General features: G+C 40.0%; 1 protein-coding gene across 1 annotated transcript in view; it reads right to left on the minus strand.

Moving 5' to 3' along the window:
- Positions 1 to 19,294, minus strand: part of TMTC2 (transmembrane O-mannosyltransferase targeting cadherins 2) — a 445,859-nt gene that overhangs the window by 122,274 nt on the left and 304,291 nt on the right. The window contains exon 7 of the mRNA XM_082255664.1: positions 17,025 to 17,103. Within this exon, the coding sequence (XP_082111790.1) occupies positions 17,025 to 17,103 (79 nt within the window). The remainder of the gene's footprint in view (positions 1 to 17,024; positions 17,104 to 19,294) is intronic.

A 19,294-nucleotide genomic window follows, 5' to 3' on the forward strand; every position in this document is an offset into this window, starting at 1 on the left:
GGAGGACAGAAGAGAGCGGCTCGGTTGATATTTTGAGATCAGGTTAGTGATGTAGCTAGCGGCAGAGTTGTGGATGGCTCTGTAAACTATTGTTGGTACTTTGAATTTTTTTCGTTGGGTGAGTGGAAGCCAGTGCAGGGATTGTCAGAGAGGGGTGGAGGACACTGAACGGTTTCTAAGGCGGAAGAGTCTTGCAGCAGCATTCATTAGAGACTGAAGGGTGAATAGTCTATGTAAAGGTAATCCAATGAGGAGAGAATTGCAGTAGTCGAGGCCAGGGAGTGAATTAGAAGCTTGATGGTGTCGTTGATTAAAAAGGGGTGTATTCTGGAGATGTTGCGGAGGTTAAGGCGGCATGATTTGGACAGGGATTGGATGTGGGCCTGAAAGGACAGCTCAGAGTCCAGGGTTTCCCCTAGCACCCTGGCATGCGTGGAAGGACTGATAGTTGTGCCACTGATCTTGATAGAGAAGTCAGGGGAAGGGGCACGTGGGGGAGGTAAAATTATGAGCTTGGTTACAATTCAGAGATGAAAGTTTACTTCCTCTTTAACAGAACAAATGTGTTTGTAACAATGCTGTAAGCAAAGAGAAGAAATGTCCTGCTTTTCAGCCTGTGCTTGTGTACCTAAAAAAGATTTTTACCCCTATTATATGTGTTGGGGAAACCTGAAACCATATATGTAGTCCAATACACATTCAAACTGTGCTTTTTCTACAGATGACTTCTGGGAGAGTTCTTAATAACCCTTTTTGGCAATAATCAAGGAGAGATGTAGAAAAGAAAAAAGGAATATCCCCCTTGGCCCAGAAGAAGCATTTTAAAATGTCCTAAGAAGATCTCAAGCTCATGGCAATTTAAAAAGTGTAGGCTGGCCAGTTATGCTGAATTTCTCTGCATCCCAAGGAGCAAACTCTGCTGAAGACACACAGGTCTCTAAAAACAGTTTGGTGAAATTCTTCTAAAAGATACTATATGGTCATAGTGGTAGACAAAAAAGCTTAAAACAAGCAATAACAAGTTTAATAATAAGTAAATAATCTAAATGCAATTCGTATTACTCTTGTTAACTCAAATAGACTGTTCATTTATCGACTTTGATTTATTGAAAAAAAAAATGTGGGTACAGGTTATGACTGGTATATGATCTCTTGAGCATGAGTAGGCCAGAAGCTTCTAGGCACACAGTTTGAACAACAATTACTTGAGGTCCTCTCATAACTTACATCTCACATAGCAGGAAGCATTTGAGGAAAAAGTTGAGAAAACAGTATGCCAAGAAATTCCATTTAAAGTGTCCCTAAAACAATTTCATTGTATCTTGGGGTGCAAAGGCATTGTTTTAGATAATCACATTGCTATCATTGTGCTGAGGAAGAAAATCTTTTTTTTTAAAAAGCCAACAATGACAGCAAATTTAATTAGCGAGGAATTTTGACATTTACCATCCTTTACCAAAAGGCAAGAAAAGGGAAAACACAGTGGAACTTTCCATATAATTTGAATAAAGGATATTTTTCCACCCCACCTATCCTCCACAAGATTATCAGAAAAGATATAAAAAGGGAAAATGTTTGCGGCTTTAGATAAATAAAACATACATTTAACTACTCTGAGAACTAAGCATTTCTGCAGGAGTTAGGAAACCATATTTTTGGGTTACCGTGTCATATGACTTACATTTTTTACATTGCAGTAGATAGTAACCTGTACCTAAGTAAGTTCTGCCACATAAACTATATAACCAAAGAGGAAAACATACAGTAACTATGTGATGAAAACAAATTTTAAGCCTGGACACATATAGCCAGTGACTGATCCAGGCAGCTACAGTGATAACAGGTGAATAAGTGTACTTGGCGTACAGAAGCATCCAGATGCAAAATTCCCAAAGGGAACATGGATTGCAGCAGGTTTGGAAGTGTGAAATCTTTTAAAAAAGGACCTGCAAATTTCACCCCCCCCTCCTCCCCCTATAAAAACCAAATGAAGACCATCTATGCTAATCTATGAATTGGCCTAAAGCTCCCAGTATACAAGCAGATTGGGTCTTTTAACTTGGCTGAATGCAGTCTACTAAGAAACAGTTTTAGCCATCTACAACGTCCAAATCTAACATCATATGTGCCGAATAAAAATGATGTGAAAATGATAAAACCAGAGCCACATACGGTAAATATTAAAGTTTAGCCATGTCATCAACCTGTGTCTTTCAACCTGACCAATCAATACTAGAAAAGTAATCTGTCAGCCTTAAAAGTGAACAGCATCAACAACATCATAGCATTGATGTTCTAAAATTACTTAATTCAGCTAGATGTTAGACCTTAAACTGGATATCAACAACGATTACTACCAGATATCAACAATGATTACTACCAGTCAAAATGATTGCCAAGTCACTACAATTGTCTCTGCTGTCTTACAATACACAATCTATTTAAGAGATTAAGCTATAGATTAGGCAGATCAAGCTTAAAATTCATAAAATACAGCCATAATGCAAAGCAAAGAAAAACAATTTGTGGCAAGAAATCAATTAAGTGTGTGTCAGCAAATGACAGAAAATCACAGAAAATCTTTCTTGTACATAGAAGAAAACCGCAAAAGAGATATTACAGAAAACTCTTTTGAATTTATATCAACATACATAATAATTTTAATAAAATATGCTGCTTTTCATGACTGAATAGGACTTGAACAATTTGCTTACTGTCGAGGAGTGCCTAAAGAAACTGGGAGAACTTGTGCCACCATGTGATTAGATTCAACAAATTGTAAAGCAACAGTCTAATCATTATATTTAAACAGTGTTATGTTTTAAGAAGAAACATCTTATCCTTGACTTGAAGCACAGTTATTTAAAAACAGATATATGGACCCCTAGGGAGGTACACCACGAATATAGTATTATATAGTGTCCTTTTAAATAGGTTGGCCAAAATGAATTTTAAATATGCTATTAGAATGAAGCAGATGTATCCCAAACAGGAAAAAAAAAAAAGACATTTGCATCTCAAATAAATATGAATAGAGCCACATTTGCGTATGTGCAATATGTCTAAACACCCACATAGGTCCTTCATCTGTTTTAGTCAAGTGGTATTCAGGAAAAGAGACATCTTGTCATTATAAGAAGTTTACAGGATACTGAAAACTGAGACGTCATCAGTCCGTCTTTCCCCCTCGACCAATCCGAGGAAGCCAAGTATTCATTAATGAAAATACAAATCTTCCTCGGAATAGCAGAGAAGCAGAACACAGCACAGCAATGTACATAGAGTATATTACAGGGCACACAGAGGCTGCATAGTAATTCAGTGGAATTATATTGTTTAGACCAGCTTGGCCCAAATGAACTAAAGTAAAATAAAAGCTGGATATTTACTTTAATATTTATATTATTTTTTTGTTTTCCTATATTTCCAATTGTGAATATTTCCATTCACTTTCTTTCACTGAGACATCAAAGTAGAAGAAATACGAGCACAAGAAGTGAGTTGAAACCTTAACAAGTTCAAGAAGTGAGTTAAAACCTTAACAAGTTCAGCAATAGGTGTCTCCCGTCAGAAGATTTCCCCAGACCTCCTTTTTCCATTGATAACTATCAAAGTTTGACATTTCATTCTTTATTGTGATCCTTGTCACCAGGTGATTTTCCCCAAAAAAGTCTAAAGGTTAAAGATACATTTTAAGACTTGCATAAGAAAGTTAATGAAAACTTGCCCTTTTGCAACCCACTGACCTATACAGACTAGACTCTCAACATTCATCAGTGCCAAAGATGGACCTAAATGAATGCAAACAAACAATGCAGTAAATTATATTTAATATGCTACCTTTACTTGGTATAAGGTTTCCCCCTGAACCACAGTATCCCAAACAGGGGAACTGGCACAAGGCTGGGGAACACATATATTTTGGTTATTATCCATCTGGCTGCCTTTGGTTTGGTGTAATGGTTTGGTGTAATGGACACTATAGTTTAGACGCACTGGTCAAGGGACCTAAAAGAGCTTTTCACAAGCAGAAGAATTTAAAGTAAAATAATCAGGTACAGTGACCAACTTATTATTTCCATCAATAAAGGATAAGATCACACTCGTATTTAGGGTGTAACATGTTTAGTATCCTCTCCTTCACCCTCCCTTCTCTGTGACAGTGGGCAGGGGTTCCTCTCTTCAGACCCACTGTCCCATTTCAAAAACAAGGCTGTATGGGGCTCTTCCCGCATAGCCACATTAATTATTAACAGGGATCTGTGAATGAGAAAACAAAGTCTCATCACCGCCATGGCAGATGGCTTGTAGTTAACAATGAACTACCAGGGCGTTGATCTAAAAATATAAAAACAAAATATGGCTGCAAGTATAGATTTTTTTCTGTTGACCTTACCCCTACTGTGTACAATATATACTTTTTTGATTAATACTTTCTTCTACTCAAAACGTGCAATATACATTTTTGCATATTCATCATTTTGATGTTTTATTTAAAAAAACAAATATTTGATACAGACTTTGCTTAGATGGTTTCACTCAAGACTATAGATATATTTAAGTGGATATTTGTTGCAATTTGAATAAACTGTGACTGCAGTGCCCAATGACATTTTTGAATAAACAGTTTTTTTAGTCTCAGCTTTTGTTGATGTTAGCTAAGTAATTTTAAACAGTATGTAAGTTTGATGCTATGTGCTTGGTCCTATTAGACTGTGCTTTTGAACAGTGGAAGCATGGAATCGGAGTATAACTACTTTATATATTTTGAGCATTTTCTACATCAATTGTTGTGTTGCATATGCAATGCAACCTGAAATGCTAATAAAGCTGCTAAACAGCTGATGGTATAGAATAGCAGGCAACTATAAATGCCAGACTATATCTCCTCTACAGCTCCACAGAAACTAAAGCCCCGTACACACGTACCGATTGTTGGCCTTAAATTTTCGGCCAACGTCCGATAGGCCGATTGTCGGCTTGTTAGTATGATGCTTCCGACAACCGACTGCGACTTTTCGGCCGAACAAAATCTGGTGTGCAGGCTATAAAATTTTTGTAGGCCAACACCAGAACGGCCGATTGTTCCTCAGTCAGTACAGATTTCAGCCAACAAAAAGCAGATGAGCAAGACTGGGTATGCTCAGAGAAGAAAAAACACACGGAAAGTTAACCATCACATGACATCACTTCTGAAGTTGGTTGTTGTTGGCCGACAAAATTCGTGTGCAGTCTTGAGCACTTTTCAACCAACAAAACAGCACCGGACAAAAGACGGCCGAACGGTCGGCCGACAATCGGTGCGTGTGTACGAGGGATAAGATTCCTAGGGAGCTCCGGAACGCAACGTCCACAAACTTATCTTATTAGGCAGTGAGTCAGTCTCACCTACGTTCCAATATTGGCCAGCTAGACTCCCAATCACAATGATGGGCCAATTGTGAGGCTTACAGAGGCTTTAGAATCTTGAGAAGGCAGCGGTTTTAAATATGCCTATCAAAGAACACCAGTATTTGGGGGTCTCGGGAAATGCAGCAGGACTGCGATTTGACTTAAAGAGAGGAAAGTGAAAAAGAAGCACCAGATCACTAGAAAATCTAATATTAACCCTAGCTAACAGTTGTTTAGTAACACCTCTAAAGGATAAACTCACTTTTATCATTTTTTACACCTGTATTTAGGGTTTAACACGTAACATGTTGGTAATCACTAGTTCCCTCACTCTCAGAGCCCCTTCCCCTGTGACAGTGAGTGGGGGTTCTCTGCGAAGCCGCCATCAAATTTAAAATTCAATGTGACTGTGCAGGGCTCCGCCCACACAGTCCCATCATCCATTAACAGCAATCTGTGAATGAGTAAACTACAAGTCCTGTCTCCCACCGTGGCAGACAGACTTGTCGATCTCAATGGACTATGAGCGTGCCGATGATTGTTCTCATAGTCCATTTACACGTCCTGCAACTAACTGTCTGTCCAAACAAAGGTATGGGCAGAGAGCTATAAGCAGTGTCTGCAGGAGCCTAACATTGCATCCATCATACACTGATTGTGGGTACAATGCTGTGCAGGCTCCTGTGTGAAAAATGAATAAATATACATTGTGTTACCTGTAAGATCATGTGCATTTATTATTCTTTTTGTCAAAGGTGAACTTAGCCTTTAATACCCAATTATCAATAGCAATGACCAGATCAGTCACACCACTGGTGAAAATTAGGCAGTGCATTGCCAGTATAAACCTAATATGAATACTAGAGAGTTCTGTTTAATTTAATTTAATTCAGTTTGGAATTTATTACTGTATTGTTTCTGCTCTGGCTAGGCTACACACATCACTGCTATATAACTACTGTCTCTGTCTTTCAGAGTTTGTTTAATCTTTTAACTGGCCGCTCATAACTGATTTATTGCAAACTGCTATTAAGCTTTACTGTGTGGAAAACACAGGGTAGAAAGCCAGAAGACTTGGAAGGAACCTTCCTTTTCAACTCTTTCGCAGCCCCAACTACTTTGGCTGCTCACAGCAGTGCGCTAAGCTAAAATAATTAAAATACCAAAATAGAATTCCCACCAGGTACTGCAACCAGCCAAAAAAATCTTAGCTTTGCTGTACACAAGGGACAGACATTAGTTGTATTGGAAAGCAGTTTAACCTTTGACGTACAGTCAAACCAGACTTTAATTATTTTGTTGAAAACAATGTGCCTAGAAGACATCAATTTCAAAAGATGCTACATTTGGCCTATCATTCATTCATTTTAGTCTAGTTAACATAGGGATTGAAGTGGAGATGTTTTTTGTACAGTTATGGCTGTTAAACAGAAAAACAAAATTCCAATCAAAGCTGTGATTTTCAGGCATCAATAATTAATTGTAGTACTTCTTGCCACGGAATGTTCTTATTTAATCCCTTGTCAGGATGCAAAACACCATACATTTTCTGATTCCCTAATAACTAAGTACATGCTAAGGCACAGGAATTTAGGTTTTCAGCATTCCCAGCAAAATTGATTTAGTTCATGTAGGCTGCAAATCATCTGCAAGATTGTCAAAATAAGCAATACTACATAAAAAAATAAAACCAGAAAACGATTTAATTTATTGATTCAAATATTTGATGGACATGAAATGAGAAATACATTTTTGCAGATATTCTCATTAGAGATATCTATGTTTTACGATTTGTCACACCAGCTTGGACATGAATCATCTGGATTTGTACAAATGATACTTTTGAATAAGCCTATACATAAGAATTTACTTGTAATTATTCGTTTAGGAAGGGATATTATGGAGGGGGATAAGAAGCATTTCCAATGGCAGAAGATCTGGTCTTTATGCACAGACATTTTCCAAGCTCTTGGAAAAGACTGGATTTTTTTGTACTTGTACATATAATCCATTTCTTGGAGTACATCACAGGACACAGGGACATCATAATATTCCTTACTCATGGGGGTTATGCGACTGGACATTGGCAAAACATATCCAGCAAGTCCTCCCCTATACAGAAAGCACTCGGTTTTGTAGCAAGCAATAAACCACCACACAGAGGGGCGAGATCTCTGTGTCCCATCATGTATTCCAAGAAATAAATTTTACAGGTAAGTACAAAGAAAATCCAGTTTTCTTTATCACACATCACGGGACACAAAGCCACCATAATATTCCCTACTCATAGGGATGATCTTATGAACCACCACCCAGGATCATGAATGGTAATCCTTAGATACATCTAACCCAGTTAAAATAAAAAGAAGAAAAAACAAACAATTCCTGACTGGGGTAAAAAAAACAATTGTGCATTCCTAGAAACCAACGGAAAAAGGGAGAGGGAGTAAAAACTGCCCCCTCACCCTCCACCGCCACCAGATCTCTCAAAAAAATTGTCAAAGACCCACACAAGTGATAAAGATCAAAGACATGGCATGTGCTTATAATCACAAAGTGAATGCAATGTATGGGGAAAAAAAAAAGACATACCATTATCAAAAAATCCTATTCGCTCGTGCACTTAACAACTACTCGCTATTGCTCTTTGTCAACCTCTAAAAGATTAAATGGAAACCAGGGACGGTATTCTATACGGAACAATGAAACTGGTGAGGACACTAGAAGGGAACAATAATGAAACATTGTTGTATATGGAAACAAAGATAAAACAACAAACTTTAAGGCTCCGTTCACATCTAGGCGTTTTGGGGCGTTTTTGGGGCGTTTTTCTGCTCTAGGATCAGCTCTCAAAACGCCCAACAAGACAAATCCTATTCATTTCAATGGCCCCTGTTCACATCTGAGCGTTTTGACGCTGTATACAAAACGCCCAACGCTCAAAAAAGTACATGAGCTTCTTTTTGGGCAGATTACAGGCGTTTTCCATTGATCTCTATTCAATCTAAAAACGCCTGCACAAAAATCGCGGTAAAAATCGCGGTAAAATCGCGGTAAAAACGCCGCAAAAATCGCGGTAAAATCGCGGTAAAAAACGCGCGAAAAACGCTACGCTCAGGTGTGAATGTAGCCTAAAAAATAAAGATAGAAAAGAAAATAATTACAGGCCAAACATATAAAATGTATCTACGCCTGTATATAGAGTTCCCAAAAGTATCTCACAACCAAGTTCACCCCTTTAATTCACTCCTATAAACATACTATACATAGTTTCTTTCAAGCTAATGAAGAGTGACACATCTACAAACAAAGGGGGAAGAAGAAGAGAAGGTGGACCATAAGACATATAATGACACTGGTGAGAAAAGACATATAAAACATATAAGAAAACATAGGAGAAATATATATAAAAAAATTCATATGAAAGATATAAGAAATATCCAGGAATGTTATGCAGGAGGGAGGAGCAGGATCACTCATAGTAGTGGGAAACATCCCATTCAAAGTTTAAACCATCAAGAATCTGGGTCTGCAAATAAAAGATCCAAAACACCTCCCTCCTACACAATAACCTAAATAAATCTCCCTCTCTCACAGGGAGCTTACCCTCCTCCACAATCTGTATCATTGCCAAGTTCATGTCACCACCATGGTGTCTACTATAGTGTCTGGCCACATTGGTAGATTTATTTAAACCAATGTCATTGAAATATTCCGGGAATCCATCCCTTAAATGTCTAGTAGTACGTCCTACATACTGAACATGATAGGATATTCATGTAATCACATAAACGACATAGCTGGTGTTGCAATTCTAAAAGTGTTTCAAACTAAATACTCTATGATTAACACTCAATGTAACTACCTCTCCCCCAAGGACATGGGGACAGCAGGGACAATCTCTTCACCCACACTAGAGACTAGAATACCTCTGGGTGGAGAGTCTACTCCTCTGTTGCAAACTGTTGATGGCCAAGAAAATCCGCCTGTCATTTCCCTACCCCCGGGATATGGGTTGTAGTCCGAGCAGACACATGGAGCACTGCTCAAGCAGACTGCAGGCAGAGCAGGGACATGCAGTTCCACCTGATCTTGGGCTCCCCAGTTATAGGCGCCCCCCTGATTGCCACAGGTGTGGCATTTTCCAATTGATCCCTCACCGGAAGGCGAGAACTAGGCAAATTACTCGCAGTTCCAGTATCTAATAGTAGCATCCTCTCCCAAAGAGACCACATTTCCTGTGCTGAAAAGTGATCCAGGACACCTCCTCAACCTATTAAGCTGCTGTTTGATGCCAACACTCTCCAAGAAAGGGGGAAAAAATGTCCTGTCTTAAACCTAAAGGGAGACAAGCACTAGTCCAGACTGTTTAGTACTGGGATGCAGGGACAGAGACACCAACAACTCTTGTCCCATGCCAACAGAACATTCCGCTGTAGAAGTCTGGAATGGAATTGCTCAAACTGAGCTGCCTCAAACTCTGCAAACATCTGATGCAGAGATGAATTCAAGGTTACCTCAGAGTTCTGAAAGTTCAGAAGTCTAAACTCTCAGAGCTGGCACATTTTCTCAGAGGAGAACAACCTTTTCCTGGACTATTTCCAGCAAGAACCACAGCTACTCCAACCTCTGGGATAGAACCAATGCTGACCTTTGGAAATTAAGAACTTAACCAAACCTCTGCAGGGTGCAAACTGGGTCTAGGACTTTGTGGAGTCATGGAAAGACAAATTCACAAGTTCAAAATGGTAATAATCTATCACAAACTGCAAAAACCTCTGATGAGAAGGAAACATCAGGACATGTAAATAGGAATACTTTATGGTCTACTGATGCCAGGAGCAAAGCCACAACAGTATGTACTGACCCCATTCAAATTGCAAAACAAACCCATATGTCTGCAATATCTTCCTGCCACAGTTTTGCAAATGCCTGCAAATGTTCCCCCACCTGAACAAGTGGAGGTGTCCCCTCACTGGGAGGGAGTCTAGGAATCTAACTTTTCCTGGCTTAGAGGACCAAGTTCTCTCACGAAACTGGGACTGTGAGCAATGAAAGGATTGTCTCGACGAGCCTGCTCTAGAAGAAGTATCTGCAGATGCCCCGTGACCCATGATTTTATCCCCAACCCCCCAATCCCTCCCCCCAGAGTATTCAACACAAATCCAAACAGACTTTTCCCATGAAAAGGTAAACCTGTCAAAAAGATTTTTCCTAGAGGCACAAATGGGCAGATCTTTCTCAAAATCTGTTCTCAGCGAATCCTCCACCAATAGATACCCAAAATCATATGGCGTTTATGGCCAGTATTCAACCTCCATAGGCAACCCCTGGCTGACTGATTCTAAAAAAAAAAAAAAAAAAAAAATCGATGCCCTTTTAAGGCTGATCTCTACTGCTTCTTCAAGGCTACAGTTCTCACCAGGGTAAACATGCATGCACTGATCACTTTTGTTGTTTTAAGGTCCACCATAGTCTCTGTGCATAAACATGTATGCTCAACCAGTATAAGTGTGCATGTTTATACACCGATTGCTTTAAAGCCGGGGCGTCAAACTGAATTTCATAATGGGCTGCATCAGTACTATTGTTGTCCTCAAAGGACCGCTTATATATGCAAGACTATATAAATGTATCCAGTTTTTTTTCTCAGAGAACAGGTGCAGGAACTCAACCATGCATCCACCCCACCCAGCCACATCGAACAGTGGATGTGGCAAAACTGCATTAACAGTGGGGGCATTTTAAAAGGGGCAAACAATATTAGAAGTGCGTTATGTGAGGAGTTCAGGGATGAGTTATGTACATAGTGTAGAGTTCAGGGGGTGCGCTATGTACCAAGTGCAGGGTTTAGGGTGTACAGAGTGCAACTTCAGGGGTGCCATATACACAGGAGTGCAGTGTTCAGGGGTGTGCTCCGTACCAAGTGCAGGGTTCAGAGTGTAAGGAGTGCAGCTTCAGGGGTGCCCTATGCACAGAGTGCAGTGTTCAGGGGTGCGCTATGTAACCTGGGTACAAATGGGGATCACTATGCAGCTTTCTGTGCGATGCCCTATCCCACACTGCACCTTCTTTGTTCCCGCCACTGTGAGTACTGGGCAGGCAGGGATCTGTGAGAGCCGCAGAGAGGAAAGCTGTCTTGTAAACACAAAAGGCTTCTCTGTTTACAAGTGACAGTGGTGAGCGGGGAGCAGAGGGTGAAAGCCGGAGGTGGCCATGTTCTGGCTGAAAAAAATCCCTGGATGTGAGGGCCACATGAAATTGCCTGGTGGGCCAGATTTAGCCTGCGGGCCTTTTGTTTGACACATGTGCTTTATAGAAAAATATATAGCTGGCAGATCCTCAGACATTTTTTGATTAGGTGGTATTGGTATATTAGTAAACAGTGGAAGTCCTGCTATATCTTTGCCATATCCCACCACATATGGTTATAAAGAACTGGCCATGTCCAGGAGCTGAAATGTTTCCAGAAGTATCTGCTGTTAGAGGAAAGAAGATCCCATAAACAGTTAATGGCTTGATTTCTGCAGAAAGATTATGTTTTTTTCTTTTTACATTTTGTTATGTAGTATGTTAAAATGCAAATAACATTTAATGGAATACTTATTGAAAATTTCTGGTAAAAACAAAAATACAGCTCAGAGTGAGCTTGTTATGAATGCATCCAACATGCAGTCAACCTTGAAAAAAAAATGAAAATGTTATGATTTTAAACTGGATTACAGACCCGAGAAAAATCGGATCAGCCAATTGTGGAAAACAGAATTGAGTTGTGCCCTACATTCAACTTGTAAAATAACAGTATTACCCTGGAAGGCTTACATTTTCGCACCAATAAACTCATAGACGCACAAATTACTGTAACAGGTGGACCCATGTGGTTTTAAATGCAATGTAATACAATAAACTGTACAGTATCACATTTCCAGGAAAGGAAAAGACATCTAAACCTGAACCTGATCCTTAAGCAATCTTTAATTTTGGCATTGAAGTGTACAAATTCCCAAAGGGGTCATTATATCTTTTGACCTAAAGTTTTAATTGAAACTTTAAACAAAATATATTTCTTTCCTAATACATCTGACCCCTATAGTACATTTAATGCCAGACACATTCATCTTTGTAGCTTCAGTGTATAGCGTGTTAATTCATAATTAAAAGATTAATGTAACAAAAAGGAGAACTAGGCATTTTAAGAATAATCATGGTGGTTTTATACAAAAAAAGAAAAAGGTGAAGAATAATAAATCCATCAGGGTAATTATTTTGGTTCTGATCAAAATTCACATGCATTACATATATAGACTGGGAAAACAATGTTTAAGACCATATGTTCCTAAAGTAGACAATGTATAAATACAATTTTTGGACTCCTCCAGCCCAAAGTTCATAGACTGTATTCCAAGCAACAGGTGCAGTGCCTTGCAAAAGTATTCACCCCCTTGGCATTTTTCCTGTGTTTGGTTGCCTCACAACCTGGAATTAACATTGATTGTTTAATGATTTGCATTATTTAATTTACAGAACATGCCCACAACTTTAAAGATTTTTTTTTTTTTTTTTTTTTATTGTGAAGCAAACAACAAATAGGACAAAATAACAGAAAAAGTCAATGTGCATAACTATTCACTCCACTAAAGTCAATACTTTCTAGAGCCACCTTTTGCGGCAATCACAGCTCCAAGTCACTTTGGATGAGTCTGTACGAGCTTGCCACATCTTATCACTGGGATTTTTGCCCATTCCTGCTTGCAAAACTGCTCCAGCTCCTTCAAGCTGGATGGTTTGCGCTTGTGAACAGCATTCTTTAAGTCTGACCACAGATTTTATATCGGGTTGAGATCTGGGCTTTGACTAGGCCATTCCAACACATTTACATGTTTGCCCTTAAACCACTCAAGTGTTGCTTTAGCAGTGTGTTTGGGTCATTGTTCTGCTGGAAAGTGAACCTCCGTTCTAGCCTCAAACTACGCACAGAGTGGTATAGGAATTCCTCAAGAATATCCCTGTATTTAGCACCATCCATCTTTCCCTCCACTTTTACCAGTTTCCCAGTCCCGGCTGCTGAAGAACATCCCCACAGCATGATGCTGCCACCACTATGTTTCACTGTGGGGATGGTTTTCTTTTGGTGATGTGAGTGATGTGTTGGGTTTGTGACAGACATAGCGTTTTCTTTGATGGCCGAAAAGTTAAATTTTAGTCTCATCAGACCAGAGCACCTTCCTCCATATATTTTGTGAGTTGTGAGTCACCCACATGCCTTTTGGTAAACTCAAAACATGCCATTTTGTTTTTTGCTGAAAGTAATGGGTTTCTTCTGGCCACTCTGCCATAAAGTCCAACTCTATGGAGCCTATGGCTTATTGTCGTCCTATGTACAGATACTCCAGTCTCTGCTGTGGACCTCTGCAGCTCCTCCAGGGTTATCTTAGGTCTCTGTTCTGCCTCTCTGATTAATGCCCTCCTTGCCCGGTCCGTGAGTTTTGGTGGGTGGCCTTTTCTTTGCAGGTTTGCTGTTGAGTCATGTTCTTTCCATTTGGTTATGATGGTGCTCCTGGGGATCATCAAAGATTTGGATATTTTTTTTATAACCTAACCCTGACTTGTACTTCTCAACAACATTGTCCCTTACTTGTTTGTGGAGTTCCTTGGTCTTCATGGCAGTGTTTGGTTAGTGGTGCCTCTTGCTTAGGTTTTGCAGCCTCTGGGGCCTTTCAAAAAAGGTGTGTATATGTAATGACAGATCATGTGACACTTCGATTGCACACAGGTAGACATCATTTCACTAATTATGTGACTTCTGAAGGTAATTGGTTGCACCAGAGCTTTTTATGGGCTTCATAATAAAGGGGGTGAATACATACCAATTTTCTGTTTTCTATTTCTAAAAAATAGTTTTATGTATATATTTTTCTCATTTCACTTCACCAACTTAGACTATTGTGTTCTGATCCATCACATAAAATTCAGAATAACAAAACATTGAACTTAAGGCTGTAATGTAACAAAATAGGTAAAAAGTCAAGGGGGTGAATACTTTTGCAAGGCACTGTATTTTGGCTGTATTCAGTTTTTTTTTTTTTTTTGCATTAGTGGTCTGTACATTAAGATGCTAGTTTCATTGACACAGACAACACAGCCCTGCCCCTCACTCAATTGTGATAGAATTAGATTAACAGCAGTGCAAGCCAATGACTACCGCTGCTATCAATCTGCCCTGTGAGGAGGGAAAGGGTGGAGAGAGACACTGCTCTTGGGCACAGTGCTAGATTGAGAACTGGCTCAAGTAATGGGGGGGGGGGTGTACTCTGTGACTTTATGATTTTTATTAGGAGGCTTTGGTGAAATAGCAGGGGTCTAAACAAGAGGAATCTGCGCCTCACAGGGTGATCAGGGTGTACCCAGGCACACCTTGTGCGCACACATATGACTACAAGGAACAAAGCAAATGGATCAAAACAGCCTAAAATATATTTTTTACAAATACAATTGGCATGTTCTGTTATGAAGCATGCAAAGGGAATTTACTCAACTCACAAGCTACTTATCCTCCTCTGTCCAGTACTAGACAGCAACAGTTTTAAAATGAGTATTGTGAAATTCAATTTTTTCTCAATTACTATGAATGCCAAGATGTGAAATGGAAAAGGGAATTGGATACACATAGAAAACGACGACCAAAGATTAGGACTACCTTCTAAGGAACAAATTCTAAGTGCTGTTGAGCTCTTGACCTTTCTAGAGAGGCATATGGGGGGCTGCTTGTCTAATCTCCTTCTAAAGATGCTAATCGTCTGGCTATTACACTGGCCATAAAAAAGGTTCAGTAAGCTTGGAGTCACTGTCCTGGAACAAGTGTGCATATCTGTAAATAAGTGAATCTAGAAGGTAAAAAAACAGCCAACAAGCTAGCATTTGCAGAATAGGAAGTAAAAAGGGCAACCTCCATGTCCTACTTATGAACGTTTACCTTAAAGCACAATATTGGAGATCTTCAGCATTTATTAGACAAATTAAACTTTTCATTGTATTGGCATAAAATCCTACTCCATCCATTAAAGTAAACAGGAAGAACATTATCCCACAAGAATGACATTCATTACTACTAACCTGCTCCAAGAACAGGTCTGCCTTACCTATGTGAAGAGAACTGTGATAAAAGACACATCAAAAGTCACGTTTCATTTGATAGAACTTATGTTACTCATCTTTCTGTTAACTGGCTAGAATAAAAATCTGACTTTTATGAAAGTTCTTCCACTGCATTGGCTTTATGGGAGGCAGATCAGGTAGAAAAAGACTGTTTGATTTTTAAAATACATAAAAAAGAAAGTGATTACCACATGTGCACCCGCCACTGTAGTTTGATCTTTAAATGGTAACAAAAATCCAACAAATAATAAAAGGTTCCTGAGCAGCATGGCACAGATGTCAGGCTTAAAAGCAGGCAAAGAAATGTGCTTGGCAATAAAATTGTAACATTTAGGAAATCTAGAGAAATACGTTTTGTAGAAAAAAAAAAGGGTTGTGATGGGTTAACACTTTTAAAGTGCTAAAATTTGATGGCACAGGAAGCAAAAATCTTTAAATTATGCAGTATAGCAAATTTACAGAGCAAGTGTACTAGAATATATATATACTAAGTACACTAACACTACGTTTAGCATAACGTGTCTTTGAAACCTGATAATTTAAAGGAGATTTAGGATGCATGCAAAATGAGCCATAAGAATAACTGCTCATTTTTGTCTGTTTTTTTTGGGGGATGCATAGTTTGGCGATAAAGTGAATAACCCACATTAGATTTAAACTTAACAGGACTCTAAAGTCCCGCAGGAAGTATGAGGGTTTCTGTATAGGACAATACTAGCCACGGCATACTGGGTAACCCAAACCACACCTAGATATATCCAGATTCAATAATGGTGGTCAGGACAGCAGCTGGAAATCTAACAAGCTAGAGATTTTAGTCCCATTTCACACGATTGGACCGATCAGGTCCTCCTGTCCGTTTTTCAGGTGGACCTGATCAGGCCACCCATTCTCCTTTATGGAGAGGTGGATGTCAGTGGAGATGTGTCCATTGACACCCTTCAGTCATCCGATCCAACAAGATCCGCTCATGATCCGACAAGATCTGCTTAAAACAGACAGATGGCGATACGCTCGCCATCGGTCCAGCAGTTCAGATCGAATTAAACTGGACATCCAAACTCCCCATTGAAGAGAGCGGGAGTCTGACAGAGCTGTCTCTGCAGAGTGAGCCGAGACGGACCTGTCATCAGCCTGCTCTGCGGGGATCAACAGAACAATTTCCTCTGAGCTAACGGAGTCTGCCAAGCGCATCCGCCCCGTGTGATAGGGGCCCAATTCTCATCTCATACATATTCAAAGAAATACCGAGAGGACATAATCTGACATTCTGCAAGTGTTGAAAATTTTTGTTTTGACTTATGTTCTTTGAATTTCACAGTATGTGGCTGTCTCAAGAGTAAAGTACTAAGATAGTGTTGTCTGCCCTCAATTTCTACAATCTGCAAATTATATACACCTCAATACATAATACTATGTATAGGTGTAATATTTAATGTTTTACACAGAATGCTATTTGGTTGTAGTATCATTCTTACCCATCATGTTATACAAGCTCTGTGGTGCAAACTGCCTTGGCATTTTCTGTATTGCTTCTTGGTAGACTAAGAGGGCATCCTAGAAAATAAAACCATAGAAATAACAATGTTGCTGTGAAAACCACACCAAATACCAATAGCTGAAAATATAGTAAAATCTACATAAAATTGGACATAATTGAATTCAGTTTTAACAATTCACATTCTAAACCACAGTCTTTGTGTTTAGGACACTAGCATAAACTATTTGCCAAGCCTATTTTGCAGCTGAGGAACAGAGACTGAAGGGCACATATGTCCTACTACAATACAGGGAAATCCAGTGGAGGAATCATTCAACTCTGGGAGCCTTTTCACTTTGGTCTATGCCAGTCTGGTGGACCTGCCAAGCTCAGCTCAGATTAAATGGGAAAACGTTGTATACAGTACTAAAGACTACTCTACAGTAATACGCTCAGTGGGCACATCTATTGCAAATGTAAAAGATGTCGTGGGTGTGGTGAAGACTACCCAGTGCAAAACTGAGCTGTGATTTTCCTCTGTTTTTGGAACTGTGGAAGAGAGTAGGTAACCAGTCCGAATATGTGTCTGAAGTAAATGGTTACTACTTTGCCTGAACTTGAGGGAAATGTTGACTTCCCAACATCAGAAGTTCCTTACAACTTCCCACTAGTAGTCCTAGTTGGGGAGTCAAAGGAAACTGCCACAGTGCCAGAAAAAACAGATATACCATTGACCAAGGAAGATTTTTAAACTGCACAGTTGTTGGATCATAGTTAAATTAGGTACCTCAAGTAACAGAAGTTAGCCTGATCCATATCAGTTAAAAAAGGAATGAGAGTACGCAGTGGAGAAGATTCTCCTGGTTTTGTTGGTTATTTTAAGGAAAAAACAAAAAAAAGAGGATTGAATAGCATTTTTTCTGATCCAGTATAGAGAAAGCAATCCAGGAGTATTATAAAGCATGTCCTGAGTGTCAAACTGCAAAATGCAAGTCCAACTGCATTTTTGAAGTCCACTAGTAGCCTTGCCTGTAATGGAGGTTCCTTTTACAGTATATAGAGACTGTAAAACACTGGATATAGAGACTGTAAACACTGTTTACTATGCTTCAGTGATGAATGGAAACAGGAGCGATCAGTACTGATTTCTCACAGTGTCCATTCAAGGGAAGAAAGGGGACTGGCAAACCCATGTTTACCAGCTCCCCGCCCCCACTGCTCTTTATCCTGACAGCTGCCCCGTGTGGCCCAGCAGTAGTTGCAGCTGGAGGGAGAGGGGAAAGAAATGCCGGTCAGTAGCACATCGGGGATGGATGTGTGTCATTGCAGGAGGGGACAGAGTGGTGGGGGGAGGATGTAGTTGAACATTTGTAAAGCCCCTGTGGTTCCCTTGCAGCACCTGAAGCCAGTAGGATAGGCAGGAAGATGGTGGCTGCAGAGTTGCCACAGAGGATAGGGGTTGCGGGGGGGGGGGGGAAACAAATCAGGGCTGGGGGTGGGTGAAGGGCAGGGACTAGGGGCCCAAAAGAGTGGGGGCAGAGGCACAGAACAGTGGCGGGAGGTTGAGAGGCTGGAGATATAGAAGCAGCGACATTGGCAGAGAAGGGATGGGGGGTGGGGTCACATTTTGGGTGAAGAGCTCTGATCAGTGGCTTTTTTTGCCGCTAATCAGAGCTGCCTGTTTGTTCCACAGAGTCCGCTAAACAGTTTAGCTATTGGCTTTAGGTCACTAGCAGAAGGAGGAATGCCAGGTTGGACCTGGCCAGCTGGAAGCAGTGCTATAGGTCTGTATGCTGATGAAAGGACCTGGCAGCTTAAGGATTAACCTGTATGCAGAACAAATGCCTCCTGTTTGTTTTGAGGAACCTATTAGAGGGGCACCCTGTTAGTCAGGAATTTATCTGAGTTTAGTTAGTAGCTCAAACCAATGGCTGGTTTGTTTTAAGCTATGAACTAGCAGTGCAAAGCGCTCCAGCATTGAAACTGTGCTGCCTTTCTGAATAAAAGTGCAACCTGCTTAGACTGGTGCTGGGTGTCCTTGTCTCATGTATGCTTTACTGCTGCCAATAACAGTTAAGCCTGACCATCTTACTATATTCAAATTGTTGTTTAGCATGTATTAGAAATAATGCATAATGCATAGGTGAAGCCTCAGAATACAATGACACAGCAGGAGGACTCCCCATTCACAATGAATGAGTGGATAGGGGAATCCAGTCAGTTTTTGTTGCTGTGACATTTTTCCCAATGATCAACAATGTAGGGCCA

This window comes from Pelophylax lessonae, assembly GCF_965119305.1.
Source record: "Pelophylax lessonae genome assembly, chromosome: 4".
Classification (NCBI taxonomy): Eukaryota; Metazoa; Chordata; class Amphibia; order Anura; family Ranidae; genus Pelophylax; species Pelophylax lessonae.